At 44.2% G+C, this 27244-nt stretch overlaps 1 protein-coding gene across 3 annotated transcripts in view; it reads right to left on the bottom strand.

Moving 5' to 3' along the window:
* The window catches only part of DIAPH2 (diaphanous related formin 2), a 1637420-nt gene that overhangs the window by 366765 nt on the left and 1243411 nt on the right, over positions 1-27244 (bottom strand). For all 3 annotated transcript variants that reach the window (XM_077484914.1, XM_077484903.1, XM_077484922.1), the window contains one exon: positions 14149-14313. In XM_077484914.1, coding sequence (XP_077341040.1) covers positions 14149-14313 — 165 coding nt within the window. The remainder of the gene's footprint in view (positions 1-14148; positions 14314-27244) is intronic.

Genomic DNA, 27244 nt, shown 5'->3' with positions numbered 1-27244 from the left:
CGTTAATCTCCGCTGATTTCTCATGGGAGGACTGTCATTGAAAGCTGGGTCAAGCAGTTCTCCACTTGAAGGGTACATACCTCTGGCCTCTACTAGTCTCTCATAGGAGGATTGTTTGCTGACCTGAGAATAACTGCTGTTAACGTATGCAACTTGGAAACAGGGCTGGATTAACGTAGGGGCTATTTGAGCTGCAGCTCCAGGCCTCTATCTTAATATAGGCCCAGCCACCCAAAAAGGATAGACTGCCAATGGAAAGCAATGGGCCCACGGGAAGAGATCTCCCTTGACGGGCCCTGCATTCCACATGCACTGCCTGGGCAGGGTGGTGGGATTGATAATGGGCACTGCATGAGCAGTCCTAACAGAAGCCTGGGGCATGTCAATGCAGGGCTCTTACAGAAGTCTGGGGCTTCCATAGTGTTAGGCCTGCGCAGCTGCGCTCTTTCAGCTCAAGGTGCATGCCGATGCACGGCCCTTACAGAAACTTGGCAAATCAAATGCCAGGCTTCCCTAGTGTTATGCCTGTGTGGCTGTGCCCTTTTGAGTTTGGGCGCATGCCAGCACAGGCTCTTGGAAAAGAGAAGGGTGCCCAGTAAAAGGTCCACCAAAATGATGCTCTTAATCTGGCCCTGCTTGGAAAGGAGTGTCTTCTTGTTCTATTAGTGTCTCTGGAGTATCCCTTATAACCATACACCCCATCCAAGTTACTTAACAATAAAAACACAAATGTCATCCCCTGACTGCTCTTTGTGTCATTGTGCCTGGACCATGCTGTGTGTGTTGGCAGCCTCTGCATTAGTGAGGGAGAACTCTGGTCATCATCATCATCATCTGTGCTGGAAATGTGCAGTGACTGTAACTTTGACCGTCATCAGCCAGTGGTCTTTACAGGGGTAGCACTGCACCGGGAACAGGTAGGTCTTCTCATTATGCTAATTGTCTCGAGGTGTAGGAGTGCCACCATGTAAAAGGCTTGAAAATAGGACATTTCGATTTTAGTCTTCAGATTCGGTTAAAAAAAAATCCACTAAAGGTGCCAACGGATTTTGAGCCATAATAGAATGACAGTACACTGTCTAAATTAATTAAAAAGGTGTGTTCCTATGACAAAAAAATAAAAAAATCCACTGATAGGGCACTCTCCTCCTCCTAGTGCCCACATTCATCCACAAAATTGTTTTACTCCCAATGACCACCAAGCCTGAGGCATTGTTGACTCTGATGACACTGATGCCGGACATTTTCTACTCTCACTGTCCACAGTCAAGTTCCTTCATAGGTCTGAGGTACAATGCACTGGCCTATTGTTTGGAAAGTTTGGCTACCCCTGGCTTAATGGACAAAAAGCAGAAATATCCTGTTTCCAAATAAGAATCACAATTTTTTTTATAAATGATTTCATGAAAATTACCATCAGACCTGATCTATCACCATTGTCACAGCCAATATGGACACCTTGTGGGTGGGGTATAACATGCCCAGTAGTGAGGACCCTGAGCAAGCTCTTGGTATTGCCTCCAGTGGTGGACAGTGGCTGGCTATGTTCACGTGAAATTAGAGCTACGGCAGTGCGCTAGATTAAAAGTGAGACTTCCCACAAGAGTACACTAGCAAACTTCTACGCTCTTGACACATACTATATACACTACGGACACAACTTCTGTAGGACTTCACCTCTCCCCAGGTGTGCAGAATTTGTTAACTGTAATTCGCGAGCAAACTCCTAAACTCTAGACAGATACTGTATATACTACAGACACAACTTCTGTTAGACTTCACTTTTCCCCAGGTGTGCAGAATTTCTGAGCTGGTACCCTGGAGCTTGTACCGGTCTCCACCAACCCAGCAGTCCCATGACCTCACTCCATGTGACTATGATCCGTATGTTACTATTAGATGAGGGAAACATACTTCTCTTATACCTTGTTTTCCACCCATGGTCTCAACAACAACTCTTGTGACTCCCAGGCTAGCATCAAACCCTTTCACTTTACTGCCAGAGTTTCTGGAGATGTTGAGTTAAGTTAAACAATGAAGTTGTATTACTAAAGTAGTTGAGGGTAACAAAGGAACAGTTTTCCAAGACATCTCCAACAACAGAGTTTCCGTCACCGGTGCCATGTCACCTGCCTCCTGGCTGGTTGGTTTCTTAAGCACTAGACACAAGTATGGGAGTCATTAGCAAAGGCAATACAGCCTCCTTATGACAGCTTCTCTGCTTGTTAGACCTTTGTACTGCATCTTCTCTAACTTCTCTTGTCCCTTGTATAAGCCTATAACTTCTCTCGTCCCCTTGTATAAGCCCTGCTCTTTGAAACGCCTAGTATGCACCGCTATAATGATTTCAGACAGTTAAACTGAATAATGAAGTTCTTCTACTAAAGTAGCAGAGGGTAGCAATGGAACCGTTCTCCAAAACATCTCCAACACACATTTCTGACAAAGTTCTCTAAGTGCCCCTTTTGTAGTGCCCCATGAAATAGTCATAACTTATTTAGGTAGTAAAGTCCATGAAAAGTCCCTTGAATGGCAAGAGTCTATTATTGGCAGTAAATTCATAGTTGGTAGCAATAACCTATTAACAGGTAGAAAGTATGACTCGCAACCTAAGTCCATATGTAAGTCCATATCCCTTGGAGCCCTAACTAGGCTCCCACAAAGGGCGCTGAGGGGCAGAGAGACAGCTACATGGTGATTTCCTGAACCCCAAGAAATCAAGACACCCTATATTTACACTGTGCAACCAGAAGAGGGCAGTGTTTCCCAGAAAAGCATGGAAAAACCTCTTCCAGCAGTGTTAACCCGTGCCCCTCCATGTCCCACCACATTAGTATAGCCATTGCAAGTAAAACAATAAAAATAAAAATACCCTTGAAAGACTGGTTGGATCTTCCATTCCCAGGTCTCCCATGGTGGCTCTTCTCAACGACCTGATTCCACACCTGTCTAAGTCCTCCAGTAGACTGGCTCAGTTTGTACTCCTATGCGCCAAACTTACCATCGCCAGGAACTGGAAAGAACCAGGGGTCTCTTTCATCAAAGCCAAGAGGAAGATCTCTTGGGTAATGTCCCAGGAGAGGCTGGCCAGCCTACCACAGGACTCGTCTGATAGATCTGTAGCCACCTGGGAGCCATGGGCCCGACTTATGGGAATATCCAACTTTTCCTACGTGTAACCCTTTCGCCTAAAAATGTGAATGAGTGGTGATGCTTCTCCCCTACCCCTTTCCCTCCTTCCCTCCCCTCTTCCTCCCTTTCTTTTCACTTCTCTCTTTTCTCTCTCTTCTCTGTATTAAGTTAGTCCAGTAAGGACTCAATATGTCTAAGAGCTTCTCATATAGGTGCTGCTGGATTGGAAGCAGCCTGAGCCCACGGAGTCACATAAAAGCACCCTCCACTCAGCAGACGGGTGAGGGAACCTACAGTAGGCCGATAGGCCGGCTAGGTCTTCTCGTTCTGGTCATGGATTAACAGCCCCTGTCAGTGAGGGTCGGGCGCTGGCTTGCCTCGACACAGAGTGTCCCCAATTGGGGTGTCGGGGGAGCTGAGTGCCGAAACGCAATACCTTACGTCAGCAGTTAAGTCCCCCATGACTAGACATATCTGGTATATAGGCCACACGGCATATCTACGGTTGAGGGCCTGTTCAAGCTCTATAATCCCTAACACTTGTGCCTTCTTAAATAATTTCTACTCTCTGTATGTACAAATGAGATGCTCTGTTGCCGATGTTTGTTATATTGGTGTTATTTTGAAATAAACAAAACCTTTTGAAAGTAAAAAACAAAAATACCCAACCTGTATTGTGACAACCTTGCCGAACGGGGAGACTGAAGTGAACACATAGTTGACATGCCATAACTGGTACATAGAGATAGATGTGAAATATAATACTAAAAAAAAGTATTTTAGGTCATTTAGCTGTTTGGGCTAAGAGGCACAATGAAGAGATCATGGAAAAAAGAAAAAAAAAAAACTTTAACTCCATTAACGTGCTGCAGTTAGCGACAGTAAAAATGGATTTTCTTCGAGCCATAAACGACGTCACAGCACAGAACTGAAATCAACGCTGTGTGGTCCTTCAGAGGTTGAAACAATTCATCTAATCAATTCAATTTACAGCCAAGCTTCACTGGAATACCATTTATACATGGGAGTATTGGCTGATGGAATGAGATTAATTAATGTCTCGCCCAATCAGGCGGCAGAACATTTAGAACCACATTAGGACTGGCTTCACTTTGTGTTCTTCTAGCCTCATTTCAGCGTGTTTTCTACCTGCTAAAATTGCAAATTAAATTAAAGTGTTCGTGTTTTTCCTTTTCTTTATGAGATTTTTAGAGAAAGTGTTAACATGCGCTTTATTGCCATTAAACTTGTTTATCTGGATTCTTTAACATTAAAGCAACCAGAAAAACAGGTTCAAAGGTAAAGCATACTGTAATTTCTAAAGTAATTTTTAACATCTTCAGCATTCATAAAATAATATACCCGATGAGCCTGCCATAAAGAACCTAACTCAGGCACTTCCTGTTATAGAGTGACAACGCTCTAGCCCTGTCTCTTAATTGTGCTTCTGTGTTGTCACCCTATCCCATAGGCGTCCAATGGGGACTACAAGTTTCACTATGCATACTCACTCTCTTACCTCTGGTCACTATGCCTACTCAATCTTTCACCTCTGCTCACCACACCTATTTACTCCCTGACCTCCAATCACCATGCATGCTCACTCCCTGACCTCTGGTCACAATGCCTACTCACTCTTTCACCTCTGCTTACCACACCTACTCACTCCCTGACCTCCAATCACCATGCATGCTCACTCCCTGACCTCTGGTAACTATGCCTACTCATTCCTTGGCCTCTTGTCACCATGCCTACTCACTCTCTCACCTCTGCGCACCACACCTAATTATTTCCTGACTTCCAGTCACCATGAATATTCACTCACTGACCTCTGGTTACTACAGTATGCCTACTCACTCCCTGACCTATGATTATCATACCTACTCACTCCCTGACCTCTGGTCACCATGCATACTTACTCCCTGATCAATGTTCATTATGTCTCTTCACTCCTTGACCTTTGGTAACCATGCTCACCTCTGCTCACCACGTCTACTTACTCCTGGACCTCCAGGCACCATGCATGCTGACTCCCTGACCTCCGGTCCTACTGACTCTTTGACCACTGCTCACCATGCCTACTCACTCTTTCACCTCTGACCCCCACACCTACTTACTCCCTAACCTCCATTTAACATGCATGCTCACTCCCTGACCTCTGGTCTCTATGCCTACTAACTCCTTGGCCTCTTGTCACCATGCCTACTCACTCTCTCACCTCTGTTCACCACACCTACCTAATTCCTGGCCTCCAGTCACCATGCATACTCACTTCCTGACCTCCATTCACCATGAATATTCACTCCCTGACCTCTGGTAACCATGCTCACCTCTGCTCACCACATCTACTTACTTCTGGACCTCCAGTCATCATGCATGCTTACTCCCTGACCTCGGGTCATTATGCCTACTCAGTCTTTGACCACTGCTCACCATGCCTACTCACTCTCTCACCTCTTCTTCCCATGCCTACTTACTTTCTGACCTCCAGTCAGCATAAATACTCACTCCTGGACCACTGGACACCATGCCTACTAACTTCCTGGCCTCTGGTCACTATGCCTACTAACTCCCTGATCTCTGGTCACCATGCCTACTTACTCGCTGACCTCTGGTCACCATGCCTACTTACTCGCTGACCTCTGGTCACCATGCATGCTCATTCCTTGATCTTTGGTCACCGCGCCTACTCACTCTCTCACCTCTGCTTACCACGTCTACATACCGCCTGACCTCCAGTCACCATGAATGCTCACTCCCTGACCTTCAATCACCATAAATATTCACTCACTGACCTCTGGTTACTATGCCTACTCACTCTCTGACCTCTGATTACGATACCTACTCACTCCCTGACCTCTGGTCACCATGCATACTTACTCCCTGATCAATGTTCACTATGCCTACTCACTCCTTGACCTCTGGTAATCATGCTCATCTCTGCTCACCACGTCTACTTACTTCTGGAACTTAAGTCACCATGCATGCTCACTCCCTGAACTTTGGTCACTATGACCACTCACTCCTTGACCACTGCTCACCATGCCTACTCACTCTTTCACCTTTGCTCCCCACATCTACTTACTCCCTACCCTCCATTTACCATGCATGCTCACTCCCTGACCTCTGGTCTCTATGCCTACTCACTCCTTGGCCTCTTGTCACCATGTCTACTCACTCTCTCACTTCTGCTCACCACACCAAATTCCTGACCTCCAGTTGCCATGCATACTCACTTCCTGACCTCCATTGACGATGAATATTCACTCTTTGACCTCTGGTTACCATGCCTACTCGCTCCTTGGCCTCTGATCACCATACCTACTCACACCCTAACCTCTGGTCACCATGCATATTCATTCCCTGATCTCTGGTCACCATGCCCACTCACTCTCTCACCTCTGCTCACCACACCAAATTCCTGACCTCCAGTCGCCATGCATACTCACTTCCTGACCTCCATTGACGATGAATATTCACTCTTTGACCTCTGGTTACCATGCCTACTCGCTCCCTGGCCTCTGATCACCATACCTACTCACACCCTTACCTCTGGTCACCATGCATATTCATTCCCTGATCTCTGGTCACCATGCCCACTCACTCTCTCACCTCTGCTCACCACGCCTACCTACTCCCTGACCTCCAGTCACCATGCCTACTCACTCTCTGACTTCTGGTCAGAAATATAAAAAAAATATATTTGCTATTAAATAACAGTTGTTCTTATGTGGTTTAGGAAATTTACATAAACATACAAAACAGCAAAAAAAAAAGTGCCGAAAACAGAACTATGTGCTTTTCTTCTTCCTCCAACACGGTGAACGAGCCCTAATAATGCATCAAGGTATTTTCGGAGAAGCATTTTGCTGAAAAATGTTTTGTGAAGAAAGTGTAAGGCCTCCATTGGGACCATTGAAGATTTCTTCCCCTCCAAACGGGGCTTGATGAATAAAAGAGAGTTCTGGGAGTGACACTGATTGTTTTAGATTGGAACATGAGAGGAGAGGAAAGGCTTGTGAAGTCGCCCCCGAGTGTCACCGTGAAGATTGTCATTTTTCCTGACAGCCTTCAATTTTACGTGGAGATAAAACACCTAAATAGTTAGATAGTTGTTTTAAAAAATTAATTTGCACTTCGGATATCTTCTGTGCAGCCGAGATTTGCCCTGATAAGAGTATTTGTCGAGGGATCTCATTCCTCATTCCGTCTCATGGAACAATGTTGCCTGTTGGAATTTTTGTCTACGTATAGCTTATTAGTGACATTCAGGCTGATTAAGAGGACCTGTCATCGCATTGTATATCTTTTACATAAACGAATGTAGCCAGACATTGGGCTACAGCAAGATGGAGAAGGAGACATTGCCCTTTGTTATTTTCTCCCTATACTGTGATACTGATGTTAAGCTGCACCTTCCTCCTCTGTACCGCAGGGGGAGAGCTATAGCAAGCAAGCCCCTTTACTTCTATGCAGAGCGCTGAGAATCATGAGAGTTGTAGCCCTTAACGGTAGCCATATAATGGGGCCAATGGACCCTTTACACTACAGATCCTAAACTGCCCGGGAAAACTTTGCTCTCTTGGCGCCGCAGGAGTTGAGGAAAGCACATCTGTCGGTATGGGGACCGGAACCTGAGACGGAGAGTAAAGACACATGAGGCAGCGCAGTACAGATCATATCACTACCTTTGCACTGTTGCCACAGGGGGACTGGAGCATCTGCTCACCCTCTGCTTTCCATCGCTGATCATTGTGGATGCTTTTTGGGGAAGGACCACAGGGGGCCCCCTTCTACCGAAAGAGTTCACAACAGCATCCTAGGGATTGATGATAGGGCCATCTGCTCATAATCAAAACTGCTAGCAGGGACTGAGCCAATGAAATCAGGACACCAAGGGTACCTAACCCATACTGCACCTATACCAACCCTTTACTGCACTTATACTGAACCTTCCCTGTATCTGATCCACATCTACATTGAACCTGTGCCAAGACTATACCGCATCGCATCTATACTGCATTCTGGTTTATATAAACTCTCATTAAGTGCACACACACTTTTTGAAGGGCCCCAACGATAGCCGTAAGAAGAACATCTCAAAGGATTGCTTCTCCTGTAAAACCAATCTGCAATCTCCAGTCAGTCTAGGACTAGTATTGCTTCCATAAATGTGCTCTAGCAGTCTATATCCAGCACTCAGTAGATTAGGACTTTACTACTGCTCACTGCTGTATTTGGGGTGGTCTTGCTACTGTTTCTGCTGATCTGGATTCCAAATGTAATATTATGCGCAGTTCTTACTGTTAATCACTTTGTGTGCTAAATTGGGCCGTTATCATTGTCAATCCAGTTTATGCTTGCCTTGTTATCATATTGGGTGGCAATATATTAAATTTGCTTTTACTAACTGGTTCAGAGACAGTTTTTTTGTTTTGTTTTTTGTTTGCTATAGGACTACTATTGGATACTAAGTATTACTTTTAGTGATTTCCTGTGATAGTGTATGTTTGTAAACTCAGCCTGGTGTGTTAGAGGGATTGAGGTTCTTGAAAAAGCTTGAGGTTGAGGCAAAGAACAGAAGACCCTAAACAGGGGCTCCTACAGGGGTAACGCTACGCTATAATGCATGCTCACTTTTGGTGAGTATGCATTTTCAGTTACTTTTGCAGAAGTTGTGACTTTTACATTTTTATTTCTTTGTAGCTGCAAAGACTCCCGTCAGTGGTCACTTGTATATCAGTTCTTAGCCCTTGTACACACAGATTTTGTCCGACAGATTTTGTCCGAAACTGGTATTGCATATACACGGTCGGACAAAGTTGTCAGAAAATCCAATCGTTCAGAACGTGATGACGTTATTTCGTTACGACAGGACTACGTTCAGGCTAGTAGCCAATAGCTTTGGTCTAGGAATTTGATCTGAGCATGCGTGGCACTTTGTCCGATCGGAAATTCTCTACACACAATCGGACAAAGTCCGATCGGATCATGTTGTCGGGAAATTTTATAGCCCAGCTGTAAAACTTTGTCGGTCAGATATTCCAACGGGAACAGTCCGATGGAGCCCACACACGGTCAGATTATCCGACAACGCGGTCCGATTGGACATTTTCCGTCGGAATGTCCGACCGTGTGTACAAGGGCTTAAATGTGTACTGAGGAGCACCTAGTACAAAAATGAATCTCACTTGAAGGACTTTTTGAAACATTTATTGGTTAAAAACATCAGATACTGGCAAAGCTTTTGGGGGAAAAACCCTCCTCCTTCTTCAGGGTTTGAGTAGCCAATGCTAAATCCCAACAGGGTTATAGGTATTATGGCAGTATATAGAAACCGTGGTTTCTATGGAGTAGGGCTTGGACCCAAGGAGACAGTATAACCTAAAATGATCACCTATGCAAAGGGGCAAATCTAATCTGAACACGAATATTAGGGGACAGTACCATTTTTTTCTGTCTGGATTTATTTTGCATAATTAGTTAATTTAAACTCAAGATTATTTTAAAAAATATTGTGCAGAGCTGGAGGGTATAAAAAAGAACAAGAATGTTAAAATAAGACCGTAGTCTTCTGTAAGGCCTGTTAAGGATTTTTTTCAACATCGTAACGAAAGAGAAAAGGGGGGTGGGCGTGGGAATAGAACATTAGCGATGAAAAAAAACATTTCGGGGAAACAACTGTTAGAAACAACTCATGTGATCCCTGTAGACTGGCATCAAGATCAGCAACGAAGGAAGTAGAGTTGCCAAAGGGGAGATGTTCAAACATGCAAAGATTGTGAGTCCTAGTTAAAGTATAAGTTCACCTTTTTTGGGCAGAATTTCACTTTTGATAATAAATAGAAACATTTTACAATGCAATTTCTGGGTCAGCCATCCCAATGTGCTTTTCTCTCATTTATCTCATCCACAGGAGGTTTAAAATCTTGTCAATAATTTTTTTTTTTTTTTGTAAATGGTTTTCAGATTCCATCACATCCTGTAGATTCTCTCAGCATTCACTTCCTGTAGGACATCTCCCAGAAGCCTTCACTTCTTGTTGCATTACAGAAGAAGGTGTGATACAGTGGCGGCGCCAGCTGGGTGCTAGGGTGCCCACGTGTCCCGGATTGCCCAGGATTGTCCCTTAATGCATATTTGTGTCCCTGGTCCCAGGCACCTTCATTCCGGGACAATACAGTGTCCCGGAATGAAAAAAAAAAAACATACCGCCAGTCCGCCACCCTGATAAACTTTGCCAAAGCAGCCGAACAAACTATTTGCTAGGGCCTCCCCGCCTCGCGTCTAGCAACCAGTGACGTCGGCTGAGCGAGGCTATCCAGAGCTGCCCTGCGATGAGAAGCGTGTCTCCGAGTCCACCCACCTCCTCTCCTTCTCCGCCTCTGGCCTCAGCATCAGAGAGCGAGAGAGAAGCCACGCGTTTTCTGTATCTCCTCCTCCTGACTCTAGTCCATACTGCTGGTACGCCAGGATCCGCCACGGCAGCCTTTGCCACTGCCCAGTGCCAGTCCCGGGGCTGACAACTCCAGCTGCATGCAGCTCATTGCCAGGCCAGCAGCCCAACTTCTCTCCTCCTGAGCCTCTTCCCGCTCACGAGGCCCTCGACCCGCCAGCCAAATTTCCAGGTTTGTACACTACTCACTCATTAATACTATTCTATGAGAACATGCATGCTTGCAATAAATCATGTATTGCTTTTAACAATGTTCCTTCTAGAATCTGATACTGTATGTTCGTAACAATAACATTTCCTGTTTTTTTTTACATATGTATTTCTGTGTGGCAGAAAGTCTGGCTATCTATTCCAAATAGGGTGACCAGCTTGGTATTAGACCCCTTTCACACTGTGCCGCCCCGGGCATCAGCGGTAAAGCGGCAGCACTATTTATTATTTTTTTCTAAATTGGCAAAAAAAAAAAGTATAAAACAAATCTTTTTTTGGGCTGAAGCACCCCCAAAAACCCTCATAGCAACCCCAAAATTCACATGCCAGTACTTGTATGTGCCACAGTGGTCTTTATTTTATTTTATTGTTCCTGCAAATCCTGTACTGATGCCAGGAAGCTGGGGACTATTTTTGTTTCCTGTGGAGGGTGTTGTGGCCGCAGAAGCTGGTAATCTTTATTTACACCTGACAGGCAGGTTTCAGAGGCGGATCAATATACAGTCTCTCTGCTGCCTCTTCAGCCAATGGGAAGGCATTGTACCTGCCCCCTTCCCCAGCCTGCCTTATTTGACTTCCAACTAAGATGTAATAAAAAGAGATGCTGGCAGCTGGATTGAAGGGGGGGGGGGGAGATAGCACAGCCTGCTATGGGACACAGACTACAAGAGGCACAGATATTGCTAAGCCCCCACATTGAGCCTCCAAAGAGTAAGGGCCCCCATCCTTGAATCCCCTGGGGCACAAGGCTCCTGACAGGGGCAAGGTACTCTTGGTCCACCTAGGCCAAAGGCAAGGTGGATCCTGCTCCTTTGGGATAACATGGTGAGGGCTATCCTGAAGAGAGACCCACATTTGGATAGAGGAAAAAAAACAAAAGGATACCGATCCTCGCCCCAATATCATTGCAGGCCCGGAGAAAGGGTCTCCATTACTAAACTCTTGGTTCGCATTCCAAAGCTCTTGCTCTTGGTCCGCATGCCAAAGCTGGTCCTTCAATTACATGAAGAGGGCTATCCTGAAGATAGACCTCCAGTTGGAGAAAGGAAAAAGACCCAAAGGCCACAGATCCTCTGCCTGATATTATGGCAGGCCCAAATAAACCTGCATGCTCCATCTCTGTAACTTACATTTCAAAAGTGCAGTGTGATAAATACATTTATAAATAAAAAAGTGCCATGTGCTGTACACAGCGGACCTTCTGTCAGGCACAAAGATTGCTCTGAGCTAGCCAAAAGGACCACCCAAGAAGCACACAGAAGAATAGCAAATGTGATGTAACCTTGTGCTGGTGAAACTCAGTGGGGTCCCAAACCCATTGTGTTTTTCAGGCGCCCCTGGGACTCCGCCCCCTTGTTCCAACAAGACTTTTTGAGCCTTCCCGACTCGGGTACTGCTTAACATTGACTTTAGAAGTCTGAAAAGTTTTTTCTATGGTGCTCAATTCCCCTCATTTTCATAGCGGGGTGCTCCAGAATGATTGGCCGATTGGCTGCCGAGACGCAGCTGAAGCTCCTATATCTATTTCAGGAACAAAAGGCCTAATTTTAAGTCATCAGACAACCTGCTGGTGCCTCATACGATAGCAAAACATGAAATCAATGAGATCAATATGGAGACAGACAAAAGAAATGTTTCAAATGCAAACAAAATGCTTGAATAAATATTTGAACATAGAAAAGACCGGAATGGAGGCATGAAGTAGATGAGGCTTTTAAGCAGAGAGCGTCATTGAACATTGAACAGATGGAGGGCAGGAAGCAAGACTCGTAAATAATACTTGGAAAAACAAAACACTCCATTCTCATGATACAAAATATATAATTAAATATTATTAAAAATAAACTATAAATATGTTATATATATATATATATATATATATATATATATATATATTTTTTTTTTTTTTTTTTTTTTTTCCTGCCAGCTATTATTTTGCCAAACCAACAACTTTGAATGTACACTCTTTGCAACTATAGCTCCATTTGCAGCTGTTTGGTATGAGTCTTCCTAGAACTCTTCTCTTCTTTCCATCAATATGATCATGTGGTAGGCTCAGTTCTTTCCCAAAGGTCTTTAAAATGTAACCTTGATATGGATACATAAAGCACAACCCGCCTGTTCAGATATTCCCAAACTCTTTTCCCAACCCAATATGGCAGCACTAGGTGCTTGAGCAGCCAATCAATCACTAAGCACCAGTACTGCCACATGAGCGGAATGGGAGTGAGCCCCCTGCTGGAAGTATTATATGTTTCCCTTCACTCCTTATGACTTAAGGGAACTGGGCTCAAAATAACCAGTTCAGGGTTCAAGCAAGGGGTGGTCAAAATTCAGGGGGAGGTCATTTACAACCCATGGTTGTCAGATTTTTAGATGCTTAGGGATATGATCCATTATTGTAGCCTCTCTATTGCAGTGGATCATGGCTTGCATCACCCGTTTTTGAGTTTCAAGAGTGGAAAGGTTGGTTTTCTTCCAGGCTTTCGCAATGGTTTAGCAGATGTAGTAACATAAAGAAGAAATAGTGTTACTTTTTATGTTTCAAAATGCATTGGCTTTTGTACATAACTTAACTTAACTAACATAACCTAACGTAACATAACTTAACTTTGGATTAAACTTACATTTGGACTTAAATATTACAGTGTGGCAGTTCAGTTCTAGACTTGCTCACTATCATCACAACCCAAGCGTATCATGGAAATCCTTTGCTGTGTAGAAGCTGCCAGACAAACATTTGGCTTCTCCCCTACTCATACCATCATCATACCTTTGGACGATAACACCAATACAATATCAACATATAATAAAACTCCAGGGTTCCAGCGCCTTTAACCTACTTTCTATAGACATGAGATGCCCATCATCCAATCCACCTTTAGATCTGTGGACCCCAACCTACAATTTGGCATTATAATTAGTCCCACAAAGATACAAAAGGAAGGTTGATAAGATGTGTCAGGATTCATGTACACCAGCCTTTCTCAACCTTTTCAACACAGAGGAACCCTTGAAATAGTTCTCCGGACTCGAGGAACCCCTGCTAAAAATTAGAACTCTACAACTCATGATACATTAGTGTTATGTTCAGTGAGAGGAATGCTCTTTACACTTGTGGTCATTGGGAAGAATTACCTCCTTACAGATAGCTAAAAAGATCAATGGTGTGAGTGGGAACTTATCCGAGAGGCAGAAATTGCCCAATGCTGAAGGAACCCCTAGCAACCTCTGGAGGAACCCTAGGCTTCCACGGAACCCTGGTTGAGAATCACTGATGTACACACAAACTACACATAAAAACATACATAATTATTTCTCTGAAACAGAAACTTATAAAAGGAGCTTACCAAGAACAGCGCTCGGAAATTGGCGAGGTCCCCAAAGAACTCTTCAACGCTCACCGCTCTGGGATCGAAGGCGAAGTATTCTCCCAAATTGTCATACAGCTTGTTCATATTGTTGTGCATGGTGGTCAGCTTCTCGCACTGCTCCCTGGCGGTCTTTGCAAAGATGTATTAAGTTGTCAAGGAAAAACTTTCTTAAGAAATCTTTACCACACATAAATACCGTGTTTACTTAAAGACTAACTCACTTCCTGACCATGTGACACATACAAGACCATACAACAAATGGAGGAATGGTTGTCAACGGGACAGCAAGGCACAGATAACAATAAAGATTGTCAAAGTTCTAACCCTTGCTAAAATATGTTTTTGTTTGTGTTTTGGTTGGAGAGATCTCCCCTCATTTTCTATCCTGGCAGGAAGTGAAGGTTAATCTCTACAATAAGAACCCACAGATACAGATCCCTTGTCCTCCTTCTTCCACAACTGCCTGGTTTCCTGTATATCCAGGAATAGATAGGCTTCTCTGTTTCCCTTCTTCAGAAGCTCAGAAAGGCCACACTTTATGAGACAGAGGTAGCTCGACAAGTGGTCTGCAGCCAGGTGAGAGACTGTCAGAACTGACTTGTGGGCAGCTTGGCCAGAGCCCAATAGCATGCAGTTTACCCAGAAGACCCAGTCGTATGTGAAGCACCTCTCCCATTGCTGCTAGGTCCCCCTGTGTCTTTGGGCCGTGGACACCTCCAGATGTTTGCCTGTGTTACCACAGCAACCTTGGACTTCCCTGAGAGGGATGTTGTTTATGAAGATAAGTGCAAGAAATGGAAATTTCTCCTTATCTTGACAGTAGTGGGTGAGCCTTAAATCCACACCCAGGGTTGCGGCTAAACAAGCTGCTGATTAGGCCGGTGCTTTCAACTCACACTGGAATAAATACCATTGTATGTCCAAGTTCACTAGTGGTTTGTTCACTTGGTTAGCACTCAAGCTCTGATGAAGGGGTCACATATACCCCTAAAATGCATTGGCTATTTCTTGGTCTGTACCCCATGACCTTTAATGGAATAAAGTTGTATCTGGACTTCTTAGCAGTGATGTGGTGCTTAAATTTCAACCCTTCTTACACCACTCGGAGATAAAGCCTTTCTTCCCTGCCAACACCTCCTTACCACCCATCCCCCTCTAAGAATTTACTACATAAAAAACATAGCGCTATCTAAAAGCCCCTTTTAACTTACCTGTGACCACGGGCATGTGACACTCCAGCCCTGAGTCTTCTCTTCTTATGTTTACTTCTTGGTTTGGATCCTTCTTCAGCTGTCCATGTCAGTGCCTGCCTGAGATTGATACCTCCTATTGGATAGGCTACAGCAAGGTCCTCTTAGCCCTTGTACACACGGTTCGGACATTCCGACAACCAAATCCGTCGGATTTTGTCCAATGGATTTTGTCCGAAACTGTTGCATACACACGGTCGGACAAAGTTGTCGGAAAATCCGATCCTTCAGAACGTGATGACGTTATTTCATTACGACGGGACTACGTTCAGGCTAGTAGCCAATAGCTTTGGTCTAGGAATTTGATCTGAGCATGCATGGCACTTTTTCCGATCGGAATTCTCTACACATGATCGGACAAGGTCCGATCGGATCATGTTGTCGGAAAGTTTTATAGCCAAGCTGGAAAACTTGGTCCGACGGAAATAGTCCAATGGAGCCCACACACGGTCGGATTATCTGACAACACGGTCCGATCGGACATTTTCCGTCTGAATGTCCGACCGTGTGTACAAGGGCTTAGGATCTAGAAGAGGACTTCATCTCAGGGGGGCATTGCAGTGCTGGGTCATTGGTTCCCCTCTCTGGAAATGGTGGCAGTGTGGGATCTATATGGGGGGCTTAGGTGAGTATATCTTGCTTCACATGGTAAGTTGTGATAAAAGCCTATTATTTTTATTATACAGGATTTATTTGGCATCAACAGTTTACGCAGCACTTTACAATATAGAAGGAGACAATACAGTTACAATACAATAAAATACAAAAGTATTAAGAGGGCCCTGCTCAGAAGAACTTACAATCTAATAGGGTGGGGCAGGTGGTACAAAAGGTCGTAACTGTGGGGAATCAGCTGATGGAAGTGGTAGGAGATTAGTTGGAGACATGGTAGGCTTCCCTGAAGAGATGAGTTTTCAGGGATCGCCTGAAGGTAGCGAGAGTAGAGGGATAGCCGGACAGGTGGAGGTAGAGAGTTCCAGAGGACGGGACAGGCCCTGGAGAAATCCTGGAGACGAGCATGAGAGGAGGAGACGAGAGAGCTTGAGAGTAGAAGGTCTTGAGAAGAGCAGAGGGGACGATTTGAGTGATATTTGGAGACAATATTGGTGATGTAACTGGGCATTAGTATGGGTTAAAAGAGGGTGGGGGGAGGGGCTAGGAAAAAGAAAAGTGCCCAAAAAATAATTTAATCGTGTGCGAATGATGCAATGTACAGAAGTACTGTGAGGCCAGTGTGCCGACTTGCCACCCTCCATGACAGCCAGAGGTCACAGAAAAGGGGCTGAATGGAGTTGGGCATTCTACCCAGAGGACTGGCAGCATGTAGGGGCATGCAAAAAATACTGCAAGGGGGGCATCTCCGGAATGAAGGTATTTCAGCCACAGCTGCCATTTGGAGTTGGGTTTTGAAATACTGCTAGCTCCTGTTTGACGTTCATTTTAAATTTCTGTCTATTGAGGAATGTAAAAAAAAACTGAACCGTATCAGATAATGATTCACAAGATAAAATAATTCAAGGGAGATAAATGATTCAGTAGTTAAATAACTATTTTATGTGGAAAAAAAACAACAGTGGCATTCTCTTGCTGAATTTATGTCTCTGAATTGAACAGATGAGAAAACTATCATGAGACAAAATAACAAACAACGCAGCTAAAATAACGCCTACAGATTAGTGAATAGACCTGGGTCTGCATTGTCCTCTGTGGAATCCTGGCGAATAGTGCGACACCAACTTATTTTAATTCTTTACAAAACAATCTATATTTCATGGTAACACTTCGCTGTTATGCTTCTTATTAATATTGAAAAGTGAGTTGGCATGGTGAACATATTTCTACAATTTAAACATGTTTTTGCACATGGCATGCAAATTCTGGATTCATCTGAAACACCATCTGCCATTACATTAAGACAACCGCCCCCCTCCCCCCCCCTCTCCCCCCTTCCACCCGGAGTCTTGTATATGGAAAACAAAGATCTTCTTACGCATTTGCATGAATAAAAGTTTTTACAAAGTTGCTTTCTTTAATCTGAATGTCTACGATTGCAGGTGTGCCGTATTGAAAATATATAGTGGAATAAAGCGTATGGTGATGCCCACCCTAAAAAAATGAATAAAAGACAGATGATGGCCTGTTCCATTATTTGGAAGTATAGTTCCCACTGTAAGCCCAAGGGGAACCCCCCCCAAGCCCAAATCCCGCCACAGTCTCCCAAATATGTTTAAGTTATCTAAGGCCAAAACATTTCTTTTTAGTTGTTAAATAACCACTTGCTACCCAAGCAGATGCTGTAGAGAACATAATGGTGGGTGTTTTTTATGTCACACAGTAGTTGCAGAGCGGTTTTTCGAACGCAATTTTTTTTTTAAATACAAAATCCCTTGTGATAGCATGGGCCCGGAGGCGTAACTAGAATCTTCAGAGTCGTATCTAGAATCTTCAGGGCCCCGATACAAGAAACCATGAAAGGCCCCCACCAGGGGAGTTGCTAGGTCTGCAAAAGATCTCAGGGCTGAGCTCATAGCATTGAAGTAAAGAAAGTCATACGCTTGGGCGGGCATACACATGTATATAATATACATGTGTGTGTATGTATTTTTTTATATATATCTAAATATAAAAAATGATACATATCTGAGTATGGATCCCTCTTACATCAGGGTACCCAGAGATCCCCTACTTACATCAAGGTCCCCAGAGCACCCCTCATTGCATCAGGGTCCCCAGAAAGCTTCCCCTTACATCAGGGTCCCCAGAGAGCCTCCCCCTACATCATGGTCTCCAGAGAGCCCCCTTACATCAGGGTCCCCAGAGAGCCCCCCTTACATCAGAGTCCCCAGAGAGCCCTCCCCTTACATCAGGGTCCCCAGAGAGCCCTCCCCTTACATCAGGGTCCCCAGAGAGCCTCCCCTTACATCAGAGTCCCCAAAGAGCCTTACCCCTTGCATCAGGGTCCCATGAGCCCCCTTAGAGTTGTTCCCACTACAAATGACCCCCATTAAGGGCTGGGACAAGGGGTGGGCAGAAGGGTCAGCTTCCCTGGACACAGCAGAGTAAGGGAGCAGAGAATGGACACAGGGCAGTAAACCCATTGTATGGCATGCATTAAAATTGAGATAGGGGACGCAGTTCCGCATCCTAGCCCTGGGCGCTAGACAAACCTGTCCCAGTACTTCCCCCATTAGAAGATATTCCTGTATCAGTAACAATCTACATTTTTGGGGTTTTCCTTCACAGTTACAATGGTCCCTAAGACAAGTAGTAGTGTAGAGGGGGCAGGTTGCCCTTAGGCAGCTCTACCAGGATTGGTGGCTGAACATTCGCACTTCAAGTAAGGTCTAGAAGTGTAAAAAAGAAAGTGCTAGAACCGGAATGAACAAAGTCTAGATTTCATTTAATTTACAATCTTGTATCACAAAAAAGTCAATGCTTTTCTGGGGTTTAATTGGTCTCCTTTCATCAGGGTTTGGTAATGGTTAAGGGAGCATGTACTGGATTGGTATAATTGGAGGCATGTTGAAGGGTAGGAGTTTGTTCGCTCCAGATGCTGGTTAGACAATAAACGTATTGGTAGAGTGTTGGGCCCAGGAATAAAAAAAAAAGGTAGGACCAATTTTGAAAGGCTACTTTCTGTCCTTGGAAATCACCAGAGTAGAGTGAAGAATGTAGAAAGGATCAAAGTGGGCCAAGACTAGTGTAAGCACAGTAGCTTGGATTGGCATGAGGAAAGCTTGGAACCTATGTAAAATTGTTATTGTTGTGAGGACTCACAAAAACCTAAAAAGTATTATGGCTCTCATACAGCAATTCATATTCCGAGTCAAGTCTTGAGTATTGTAGAGGGGATAGTTACCCTTAGGCAGGTCTACCAGGATTAGATGCTGAATGTTAGTGCTTAACTCAAGTAAGCTCTAGAGGTGAAAAAAAGCACTAGAACCAGAATGTGCAAAGTCTGGATTCAATTTCTTTTACAAACTTATATAAAAAAAAGTCAACGTGTTTCTGTGGTTTAAAGGATTACCTTTCATCAGGGTTTGGTAATGGTTAAGGCAGTGTGTACTGGATTGGTATAATTGGAAGGATCACAAAGGGTATGAATATGATCCATCCAGATGCTGGTAAGACAGTAAAAGTCTTGGTAGAGAGCTGGACCCAAGAATGGAAATGGTAGGGCCTGAAGTCCAATTCTGAAGGGCTGCTCTCTGTCAACAGGGGTATCCTTGGAAATTACCAGAGAAGAAATTAGAAAGGATGAGAGGGCCACAAGACTAGTGTAAGCTCAGCTGGTCTTTACTCTACAATCCCCCCAACCTCCCCAGGATCTCTGTTTTATTAGGAGGACAACATTGGCCAGAGTGGATTACATGACTTCAACCACACTATTGCAAAAGACCCCCTCCATGGATAACAACAGGCTCCCCATTATTCCTGGTAGAAAGAATTGTCAAGCCTACACTACCACTCATGCCCTTTTCTCTGACCCTTAGCTTTTCATATACACACGAATCTCTACAAGTGTTAGCCATTAATAATTGTGTTTGGGAAATGCTGATTTGTAATTTCTAAGTTATAATCTCTCATGTTGCAGTCTTGATTCTAACCTTAGGCTTCAACGATATCTACCAGTAAATATGACACCCAATTGTATTGTACTGTTCAGTGATATCAGTTAAATCAGAAAGGGCCAATTGCCTATTATTCACTTGTTGCAAGAATTTCTATTCATGAGATGTTTGTAATGTTTACTTTGTATGAACTGTTTACCCATCTACCAAACCGAATACAATTTACTGTTAGAAAAAAACCAACACGTTTCAGGGGTCTTTAAAAAAAAAAACCTTCATCGTGGAAAGATCGGGGTGGTACCTGTTACAAGTCTTGTACAATAAAAACCTACTGGACTCACACTAGTCTTATGGTGCTCTCGTCCATTCTCTATTTTAAAGATGCTGGTTAAGACAGGGTTTCTAAATCCTTTCCTACTCTATCCAAAACCAAAAATAAAAAAAAGGTTTGGCTTTGAGTACATTTTCATTTAACAAAAACGTACCAAAGAAAAATGAACATTCCCCAAAACACAGCTAAGACAGAATGACACTAATATATTGCACAACTTCCATTGCCCATAGCCAAGCTCAACCGTGACCAATCTGTTATTTCCTTTGCATACCTAGAAAGATGATACAAATAAAAAAAATAATTATTACAAATCTTGGAAATCCTTACGCGTTGCAATGCCTCGTAGGCTTGTAGAGTCCCTGAAAAGGTTCGAAGACTCGACAGCCTACAAAATTAATGTTGCAGAAAGAACAATTAATCATACAGAGGCCTAACGAAATTGACGTCTGAAAATCCGCAGAAAACGCTTCACCTTCAAAGAGCGGATGAAAAAGAGAATTAAAAAAAAAAAAAAAAAAAAAAGTTTTGGGCTTGTAAATGCTGACGGTTACGAGAACCCGTCTTAGAGGTCCCTTGTCCATTAACTTTATCTATCCAGCACATGAAAAAACATTAGACGGAAAAATGTTGTATTAATCAGCTTAGCTTCAAAAGCCTTCTTCCTCCTTACAACACTAATCTGTATAATATTCCCGATCCTGAGAGCTTGATAAATCAGACTTTTGGGCCTAAAATGATCTTGTCATTATCTGCTTAGTTCATGTTTTATGAACCTCTTTTATGTACTTTAAATATACTTTTCCATCCACAAAAGGCAGAGGGTGCACCAGGAAGACGGATGCTAAGCCACAGAAGAAACAGAAAAAACACAAATCCCTTTCTGCTGATATTATAAAGAGTAAGTCACCCTTTCTGGTTGTTTATGAGGTTTATTAAAGCCGAACTTCAGGCAAAAAGCTAAATACAGCGATAAAATAAGGATAAGCTAAGGGAAAAATAAAAGCAGGCCGCTGACTCAAACAGCTGCGACCATGGAATTCCCTGCCGGGCAGATATACATAACAAAGGGATGGGATATCAGCGACCATGGACATTGGACAATGGACCATGAACAAATCAGTGAACAATGTCATTCACCAATAATGGCCATGTGGCCATGTTAGCCCAATGATGTTACCAGCCCTACCATCCATTTTTTTACGTGTATCTGCATGGCAGGGATTCCGGTGACATAATTGACCTAGTAATGCCACCAGGCCTTTATTGGACAATGTCATTGAGCAAATAAGGCCATGTGGCCATGTTAGGTCAATGATGTCACCAGCACTGCCATTCCTTCGTTATGTGTGGCTGCATGGCAGGATTCCATGAGATCATTGACCTAATATGGTCCCCAGGCCATATTTGGACAATGTCCTTGACCAAATATGACCATGTTAAATTAATATTGTCACCAGCATTACCATTCTTTTGTTATGTGGGGATGCCGGTGACATCACTGAACTAATATGTCCACATGGCCATATTTGGAAACTATCAATGAGCAAATATGGCCATGTGACCATGTTAGAGCAATTATGTCCCCAGCATTACCGTCTCTTTGTTATGTGCGGATGTAGGAATGCTGGTGACATCACTGACCTAATATGGTCACATTTGGACAATGTCATTGACCAAATATGGCCATGTTAGGTCAATGAAGTCACCAGCATTACTGTCCCTTTGTTATATGCGGCCATGGGGTCAGGATGCTGGCGATATCATTAACCTAACATGGCTATATTTGGAAAATAAAATTGACCAAATATGGCCACGTGATAATATTAGGGCAATTATGTCCCCAGCATTACCGTCCCAGTGTTATGTGTTGCTGCAGGGATGCTGGTGACATCATTGACTGAATATGGCCACATGGACATATTTGGACATCACTGGCCTAGGCTATAAGAAGATTGCAAAGACTCTGAAACTGAGCTGCAGCACAGTGGTCAAGACCATACAGTGGTTTAACAGGACAGGTTCCACTCAGAACAGGACTCGCCATGGTTGACCAAAGAAGTTGAGTGCACATGCTCAGTGTCATATCCAGAGGTTGTCTTTGGGAAATAGATGTATGAGTGCTGCCAGCATTGCTGCAGAGGTTGAAGGGGTGGGGGGTCAGCCTGTCAGTACTCAGACCATACGCCGCACAATGATGCATCAAATTGATCTGCATGGCTGTTGTCCCAGAAGGAAGCCTCTTCTAAAGATGATGAACAAGAAAGCCCACAAACAGTTTGCTGAAGACAAGCAGACTAAGGACATGGATTGCTGGAACCATGTCCTGTGGTCTGATGAGACCAAGATAAACTTATTTGGTTCAGATAATGTCAAGCATGTGTGGCAGCAACCAGGTGATGAGTACAAAGACAAGGGTGTCTTGCCTACAGTAGTGCCAGTGTCATGGTCTGGGGCTGCATGAGTGCTGCCGGCACTGGGGAGCTACAGATCATTGAGGGAACCATGAATGCCAACATGTACTGTGACATACTGAAGCAGAGCATGATCTCCTCCCTTTGGAGACTAGACCTCAAAGCAGTATTTCAACATGATAACGACCCCAACCATACCACCAAGATGACCACTGCCTTGCTAAAGAAGCTGAGGGTAAAGGTGATGGACTGGCCAAGCATGTCTCCAGACCTAAACCCTATTGAGCATCTGTGGGACATCCTCAAATGGAAGGTGGAGGAGCACAAGGTCTCTAACATCCACCAGCTCTGTGACGTCATCATGGAGGAGGGGAAGAGGACTCCAGTGGAAACCTGTGAAGCTCCAGTGAACTCCATGCCCAATAGGGTTAAGGCAGTGCTGGAAAATAATGGCGGCCACACAAAATATTGACACTTTGCGTTCAATTTGAACATTTTGACTTAGAGGTGTACTCACTTTTGTTGACAGTGGTTTAGACATTAATGGCTGTGTGTTAAATTATTTTGAGGGGCAGAAAATTTACACTGTTACACAAGCTGTACACTCACTACTTTACATTGTAGACAAGTGTCATTTCTTCAGTGTTGTCACATGAAAAGATAGAATAATATATTTACAAAAATGTGAGGGGTGTACTCACTTTTATGAGATACTCTATATACATTTTCCACTACAATGGAAAATTGAACAAGCCTCCTCTCCTTACAACGTCAGCCCAGTGGGGGGTTTTCTAGGAATTAAAAACACGCCATTATTTCCTTCCCCTTTTTAATGTGTTCTTTTAAGATAAAAGCCAGTCACACTGTAGCGAGAACAGCGGCAGACGGCAGGTGTCCCTTACCTGGTACAAGTGATTTACATAGTACCCGTATTATTATAAAATAACCTTTCCAACGTCTCAAGGCAACATTACCATAAATTTACTTATTTGTTGCTGCACCCTTCTTCTGACAGAATGTAAATACGAGAGGGTAAAAGAGGAGGGCACCGTACCCTTGGTGCAATGTCAAAATACTGTAACTGTTCTACTTACAAAGTTTTAATCAGAATTATGATTAAGTGCTCTTAACATAAAACACATCAACGTTTGCTCCCATCTTTAAATGGCCATGATGTTTTTATCTATGGTTGACTTTAATACATCATTTTTGGAACTTCCAGGCATTTACTTAAGGAGGAGCTCTAGTCTCCCCCTCAAAAGATTTTAAGTCAGCAGCTACAAGTATTGTAGCTGCTGACTTTTAATATAAGGACACTTACCTATCCAGGGATACAGCCATGTTGGCAACAGAGCCAACTTCAATTGGCTTTGAGTGCTGGCACCGGGCATCGTAGATAAAGCAAACCAGCAGCGAAAAATTCCGGCTTCACAGCCTATTTCCAACTGTGCATGGGTGAGTCATACTGCGCTTTCCGAATGGTCCTGCATTTTTCTGGGACCTGTGTGTCTCCCGGAAGGCCTGGGGGGGGGGGGTGGAGGAGGGGCCAGACATCGTCGTAGGTCGCCACAGCAATCTTAGCAGGAAATGGGAGCGGGTACCTGTCAAAAACAGGTACCCGATCCCCCTTTAAAATGTGCCAAATGGGCAAATGTGGAAGTGGACAGGGGGAGGGTGCAAACAAGACTTTAACCTCTTGGCGCTGGCCACACACAAATATGCGGCCTCTCGATGGCCGGGCCTTGGTGCCAAGCAGTGGAGGCCACTACATTATAGGCGCAGCCCCCCTAATCCATGCGCCTGGCCCCTAATCTACTTGCAGCGTGCCAGACGCATCCATGGCCGCCGCCGCTGCCACCCCCTATTCAGGCATCCAGCCCCTTTCACATCACCGGGCACCTGAATTACTATGGTGGGGCAATTTTTATTTTAAGCACCTGATTAGAGCTAATAGGCTTTAAAATATGTGGGCTCGTGGAGCAGGGCATTGCGCCGTGAGCCCACCCAGGTGTTACAGCAGCAAATGCAAATTCACTATTGTAACACTGATCCTCAATCCAGCCATTCATAAACAGGTATGAGACAAGTTTTCTGATTGGCCGAAAAGAGAAGATTCCCAAAAGCAGGGAGGAAACGGAAGCCAGAGCCGTCGCTCTTGGAGAGCAGGGGAAGGGAGAGCCCCCGCCGCTGCCGAGAGCCTGGGAGAAGCGATGCATGGGGTAAGTGCACCAGACACGCCCGCCGGCCCACAGTGACTGATGGGAAGGGTTGTGGTACTTTTTGCCACCCCCCCCCAAAGAAAATTACCACTGTCTGCCACTGACCCCCCATCATCAGAAGTCAAGAGTCCGGAACCTCCCTTATATCACAATGCATCAACCTTACTTTGTGCTGCTGCTGGGAAGAAGCTAGGGGCAGAGCTGGGAAGAAGTAAGTGCAGGGTCTGGAAAAGGACCAGAGAAGGGCTGGACAAAGGGAAGCAGAGACAAGAAAGCAGGAAGAAGTGCAAGGTCTGGAAAAGGACCAGAGAAGGGCTGGACAAAGGGAAACAGAGACAAGGAAGCACTGCGGTTGTACAGAGAGTTGCAGGATCTGTAGAAGGAGTTCCGTTCTGCTCTCAGCTATTGACTGCTGAGACGGGATAGCAGAGATGAGCCTCTCCACAGCTACCTAAGAGGGGTACAGCAGCTACAGGAGAGATGTGAGGGCCACGTGAAATTGTCTGGAGGGCCGGATTCCGCCAGCGGGCCTTGCGTTTGACACATGAGCCACAGAGGTACTAGGCTCCTCTCGACTTCCTCCTTCACCTGCATTTCTGCTGCAGATGAACATCACCTGCAGTGCAGAAAATAGGCTGCACCTGCATACATGTGAACTGGACCAGCACCTTCAGTTTGGGGGCAAGAGGAGACACATAGTTCCCAACTGTCCCTGATTTCGAGGGACTGTCCCTGATTTGGAGCAATGTCCCTCTGTCCCTCATTCCTTCTCATTTTGTTCTGATCTATATGGATGTACATAAAATGCACTTTTTATCTATCAAAAAAGTGTTTTCCGGCGCTAAACATTGATTTCTAAATTGCTACATTTGTACATTCCAAAAGCCAATATAAAGGAATAGAAGTGGTTAAAAAAAAAAAAAAAAAAAGCACTTGTGAGTTTAACCAATCTTGTTTCTTTGTACAATTCTCCTTTAAGGGGGCGTGGTAGTGGGCGTGTCCTATGCCTGCATACTTTTGCCGATAGGTGTCCTTCATTCCCATCTCAAAAAGTTGGGAGGTGTGGAGACAGACTGGCCTGGAGCGGTGTATTATTTTACTATTGACTCATATTAGCAGCAAATCAGAGAGAGCTTGTGTGAGCGGCATCATAACACGCCGCAGAGAGTGGCCGTACAATATTGGGCGTGATATCACACATCACCGCCACGGTGGCCTCCGACCTTTTATTGGCTGACAAATAGGAAAAACACTTGACGTGGATTTTGTTTTACCTCCACAAATCCCTCAGCTTGCAAATCTCAGCCAACTATGTACAAAACGCCACTAATTATAACGAGGCTGTTTATTCCACCGGCGAATGCGGTTGATTTATTTATTTATTTATTTTTTTTCCTCCTCTTTTAAATCTGCAACCTGGATCCTGTGATAAATGCCCTGAAGTCCTTGAGACTGAGAACATCTGTTACGCTCTTTAGAGGTTATGACTGTTAACACAGGATGCTAATCGTATCAGCGCCTTCCCTCCGTCAATTAAGGATGTATGGCGCTAACAGCTACAGGAAGAAATTGAACACTTTACTGACAGACGTTACAGTAAAAGAAAAAAAAAATCCCTAATTTGATAGCGACATCAATGCCGCAAACCTCATTTCGATAATTAAACAGGTTGATGCTTAAGTAACTACAATCAAATACAGTATTTATATATATATATATATATATATATATATATATATATATATATATATATATATTTGGCGCTGTACACAGAACTTCACATCAGTCTGCCCCCCCCCCCCCCCCACCTGGAAAAGATCGCGCTCCAATTTTTTTTTTTTGTACAGTTGTAAAGGAATAAAGGGAATCAATGGCGGCCGCTCATAAGGGGCACAGGGGCGCCGTCCCCCTTATCCAATGTGCCCGGCCCCTAATCTCCATGCAGGGCACCGGACGCATTGATTTCAATGTTTTTTTTAAGCACATGGTTAGAGCCCGAGGCTCTAATTGGCTTAAAAAAGGGTGGGCACGGGCTGCAGAACACTGCGCCCCCCGAGCCCACCCACTTTTGTGACATAAGCAAATTAATATTCGCTAATGTCTTCCTGCTTCTCCTACTGGCCAATCAGGAAGCGGGTCCTAAGACCCGATTGGCCCGGGAGTCCTAAGTAGACATGCGCACACTGAAATATTTTGTTTCGGAAATTTCGTTTTCGTACAAAAAACACATTTATTTAGCTACTCCTGAAATTCGTTTTTATTTATTTTGTTTTGTTAAAAAAAATGC

Source organism: Lithobates pipiens, unplaced genomic scaffold, assembly GCF_037356315.1.
Source record: "Lithobates pipiens isolate NorthernLeopardFrog02 unplaced genomic scaffold, aLitPip1_a1.2 Scaffold_1, whole genome shotgun sequence".
Lineage (NCBI taxonomy): Eukaryota > Metazoa > Chordata > Amphibia > Anura > Ranidae > Lithobates > Lithobates pipiens.
Note: the sequence above shows the minus strand (reverse complement) of the source record. Positions and strands in the feature narration are given on the sequence as shown.